The sequence below is a fragment of the Montipora foliosa genome, chromosome 10, assembly GCF_036669935.1.
Source record: "Montipora foliosa isolate CH-2021 chromosome 10, ASM3666993v2, whole genome shotgun sequence".
In the NCBI taxonomy this organism is placed as follows: domain Eukaryota; kingdom Metazoa; phylum Cnidaria; class Anthozoa; order Scleractinia; family Acroporidae; genus Montipora; species Montipora foliosa.
This window is the reverse complement of record NC_090878.1, coordinates 17,484,889-17,489,416: the sequence shown is the minus strand read 5'-3', so window position 1 is coordinate 17,489,416 and position 4,528 is coordinate 17,484,889. Positions and strand designations below refer to the sequence as shown.

General features: G+C 39.1%; 1 protein-coding gene across 1 annotated transcript in view; it reads right to left on the bottom strand.

Annotated features, from left to right (window-relative positions):
• Positions 1-3,329: 3,329 nt before the first annotated feature.
• The window catches only part of LOC137973037 (uncharacterized), a 5,726-nt gene continuing 4,527 nt past the window's right edge, over positions 3,330-4,528 (bottom strand). The window contains exon 2 of the mRNA XM_068819754.1: positions 3,330-4,285. Coding sequence (XP_068675855.1) covers positions 3,539-4,282 — 744 coding nt within the window. The 5' untranslated portion in view covers positions 4,283-4,285 and the 3' untranslated portion in view covers positions 3,330-3,538. The remainder of the gene's footprint in view (positions 4,286-4,528) is intronic.

Sequence of the window (4,528 nt, the reverse complement as noted above, 5' to 3'; positions counted from 1 at the left end):
TATGGAATAAAATTCTCATGTTATGTGTAATAAACGTTGTATTACCATGCTTGCAGGTTGTAGTTCTATGTAATGTTCATTTATTGTTAAAAAAAAATGACTGAAATGTCTAAACTATTCTGTGTACAGACTGGCTTGCCGCGATTAGCACTTCGCTATTTGCAAGCCAGCCTAGTTTTAACTTAAAGTGTTTGCTGTAAATAAATAAAACTTCAACTTGAAATTTGAAAAAAATATTTTTGTATTGTTCATTTGTCTGTTTGCTTGTTTCATTGTTCGTTGATTAGTTTGTTTGTTTGATAGAGATGATGACGATGTCCATTGGATTACATTTAGGTGAACAGGAGAAAGATTAGCGATTGCTTCTGAGTTTATTTTCTGCCAAAAAGAAATTCATGTCTTTCTAGTATCACCGTTAAAGTGCATTGACAATCCTGTGCTGAATACTGAGAAACCATTGAAATAGCAACCTCATTATAACACGTTTTAAGAAACGGTCCAGATAAGAACGATAGCAACAACGGCAACGAACATGTTGGAATTCAATTGGTATGCAAAAAGGTGATAACGTTTCTATTGTCTGTACTTACTTCTGATTGGCTTAAACAGCAAACGGTTAACAAAACTTCATAAAGCAGTATTATATTCATCCTTACTTTCCAACCATCTTCCATCTTTCATCTGGTCTCAGTTTAAATGAATTCCACAGAAAGCGTATGTGGGGAACATGTAAAATTGTAAACGTTTCTTGGCTTTTGTTTTCACCTCTTGTGATTGGTCAAAATCTTTTAACACAAAAAAACACCCTTTCAAAGTGGGCTGTAAATGAATTTTATTGCGTTAACTGCCTTCCTGTAGGTTTATGCATTCTCTGTGTAAAAATGATAACATTCCTATGTGGGGAAAGCCCCGTTGCCGCATAACAAAGGAAATTGCTATCCACCTTACACGGATCATTACTTAAATCTTTAGATCTGAGGAAGCTGGAAATAGTTTCCATTCTTTTCACACAAATAAACAGATTCTATTTTGATTCTATTCTTAGATATAGAGCTAGGGTCAGATCATAAGAAAAGTAAAGTCTCTGTTACGAGCCTAGGAAGGCCCATCAGGCCGGCGCTTATCTCCGGTTTCCGTAGCATGAAGCGACTAGGAGTATTTTTACTCCTCCCTGGATGGGATGCTAGTCCATCGCAGGGTTACCCCCAGCATTACGCCGGTACCCATTTACACATCTGGGTGGAGAGAGGCACCGTGAGAGTAAAGTGTCTTGCCCAAGAACACAACACAATGTCCCCGGCTAGGCTCCGAACCCGGACCACTCAATCCGGAGTCGACCATGAGGCTACCGCGCCTCCCAGATCATATCAAGGCGAAATTGGCCAGGGTATTAAGTACCCCTCATAGATTTCTCACATCACATTTTCTTGCAAAACACCGTTACCATAGCAACGATAGAAAGCATTCCTTTCTCTGTAGGCCAGTCTTACAGATTTTTTGAATTAAGTCTCCACTTTTTTTCTTACTGTGAGGAATCCATCTGGAGCGTACCGCAACTTTATTGTATTCGTGGAACGGCGTTTTGACAGACCGAATTATTTTTAGAGTGATTTTCCCGCGAAACCAGACCTTTCCAGCCAATCACAAGTCTTACATTGATTGAGAATGGTCATTCGTGCCTAGAACTCGTCTAAAAATAGCTACATTTGTGAAAATGCAGTTTCGTAGACCAACTATAGTATCGGTTAAATGCCTTACATTATTGCCATGGTAAGGGTATTTTGAAATAAAATGCCATGTGGAAAATTTATGATAGGTGTGACTTTTACTTCCCGTCACATGACCTTTTTGCGCTTCGTTGTTGTTGACAGCGGCCATATTTGTTTGTGCTGTGTTCTGTCAATAAACATGATAATGGGTACTTAATAATCTAATACCCTGGCTCAAATTTCGTATTGATGTATGTGATGACCCTAACTGAGCTGAGAACAGAATATGTTTGTGTGAAAAAAAGGACCTTTTTCGACCCTCCTTAAACTATGAAATAGGCCACTTCGGAAAATACCATAATACTCTTTGTTTGTCCCTCCAAATTTTGCATAAGCATTGTTTCCAGTCTCTCATGGGACTTTTAATAGTCACAAGAGAAAACAAACACAATGCTTGTGCAACATTTGGGGAACAAACAAAGAGTATTATGGTATTTTCCGAAGTGGCCTATAGGAGCGAACGAATAACAGAACGATAGCTTAGAAGCTGTTTGTCACAGTAGCGAAGGCTTGATACTGCAGCTTTCTACGACGAATTGTCATACAATGTGTAAACTGTACCCAGCTTAGCATCGATTTGTTTTATATTTCGAATAAAGACTGCACGAGTGAACTTCCACAACACATATCATGCCTAAGGGCTCGAACTAATCGAGCTATTATGTGCAGTAGTAACTGGAAAAACCTTGGTAAAGGAAATTGCATATAAAAAACCTCTGAAATTTGGCTCCATTATATAATCACTAAGTCTGACAATTTGTTAGTCGAGGAACATACAGTGCTACTAAGCTTAGAAAACGATGCAAACCTAGTGGATCTAAAATACAACATCTAACTCAGATCTTTTCAGAACTAAATGGGCTGATATTATGTTAATTGTGAGCTACGAATCGGTCACCTTACCGAGTAACAATCAGGCATTTTACACAGAATATTAAACAATTTTCTCTGATACTAAAAGTAAGAACTGCGACTACATGTTTAACAAGATATTCAGTCTGATTTCTAAATAGCTGGCCAATGAATAAACGAATCATTCGAGTCTCTCAAAGGAAATCAGAAAAATCTGTTTGTCATATGAAGGCTTTTACTGTAACTACATTTTAAGTGAAGTTTGGTTATACCGTGCTCTTACAATTAAGGCATGAAGTATGCAAAAAAAAAAACAATTATGATGATCTTTGCTTAATTATTTAAAATTCAAACACTCTTGCTACGTTAATTATAACTCGTTTACACACAGCACACTAGGAGTCCATCACCCATGACTCTTGACTACACCAAGAGTGAATTAGATAAGAGTGTTGTTATGGCATTGGTGGGCTCCCCACCACAGTCACAAATGAATCTATTTTTAGAATACCCGTTCCCGCGTAAATCAGTTGTCATGTCCCTGAAAAAACATGGCAGAAACAGTCACGCGTGACATGGCTTTTTCTGATTGGTTAAAATTGGTGTTCCTTTGTTTGTTTTGCGCGTTAAGTGTATCTGGGGCAAGGCCTCAAAGTGGTAGATCAACACCCTTATCTAATGTAGTCTTGACGACACTCAATCCGGAACAATCTTAAAAATATAATTGAACTCTAGACGTACATGTAAATTAAGAAAATTGATCAAAAATGCACTCATTTAAGCAAATATGCAAACTGAAATCATTGATATGCTTGATTGAATAAGAAGTATTTATGTATATAAGTCAACACTTCAAGTCCGCCAAAGTTCAATCAGAACTGAAGTAACTAGTACTGTTCTTTTCGGCGTCATTTACTCTACTTGGCATACAGAAACTTCTCTTTCCCTGGTTCTTGATTAGTGGTTGTCATGGCAGTGTTTGCTGTAGGAATGCTCAGCTCGTCAAAAGGTGAATCTTGGTCCGTTTTGACGACAACAATCTCTTGCCACAAATAACAAGGATCTTTAAACTTGCGCTCCGAGGTTTTGGTGATCTCACTTTCAAATTCATCAACTCGAGTCAGCTTTGTGTGGGCTTTGAACGACACACTCATCTCGATTGCCTTAATCATGCCCCCAACTTTAGCCTCTGCCTCGTACCCTTTCTCCTGCATGTCCTTCCAGCTGTTTTTGGTGACCATTTTGATCGTTGCTGTCTCTTCATAGCCCCCAGGGTGACTGAAAGTCAGATGCCACTTGGAGAAGCCTCTAAGGACTTGCACTGACTGCATTGCACGACTGGTTTCATACTCCCTGATAGCATCAGCGAAGATCTTGCTCATTTTGTGCGTGCGGTTTTCGAAGCTGCTCGAAGGGAACGTGATCTTCACCTCCTCCGCATCTGGTAGCTTTAGAACAAGGTCCACACTGAAGCCACCGATGAGGTAATTACCCTGCTGTTCATCAGGATCCAAGGAACGGGTTCCGTCGTGGTCAACTATCATAACTGTATACTCCGTGTCGTTTTCGAAGGTGCAACGCTTCACGACTGCGTTCTCTACCACCTCGACGGTCTTCTTTACCGCTTCTCTAACTCCCGGGATCAAAAGTAAAAAAGCCATGATCTGCAAGAACAGAAATTAAACTCCTAACATCTCCAATTAGACTAAAAGAGCTGGTATTGATGCCGGAGGTCAAACCAGCACTTCACATTACACTCTATAATAGTTAAGTCCGTTGAAATATAAGTGCTACATGGCCAACGTTTGAGCCGTAATCCTTCCTTCAAAAATTCAATGTTCCATATAAAACTTCGATGTCGAATATGAAGATAAAAACTCAAATTTGAAATTTGAATGTCAAACTCC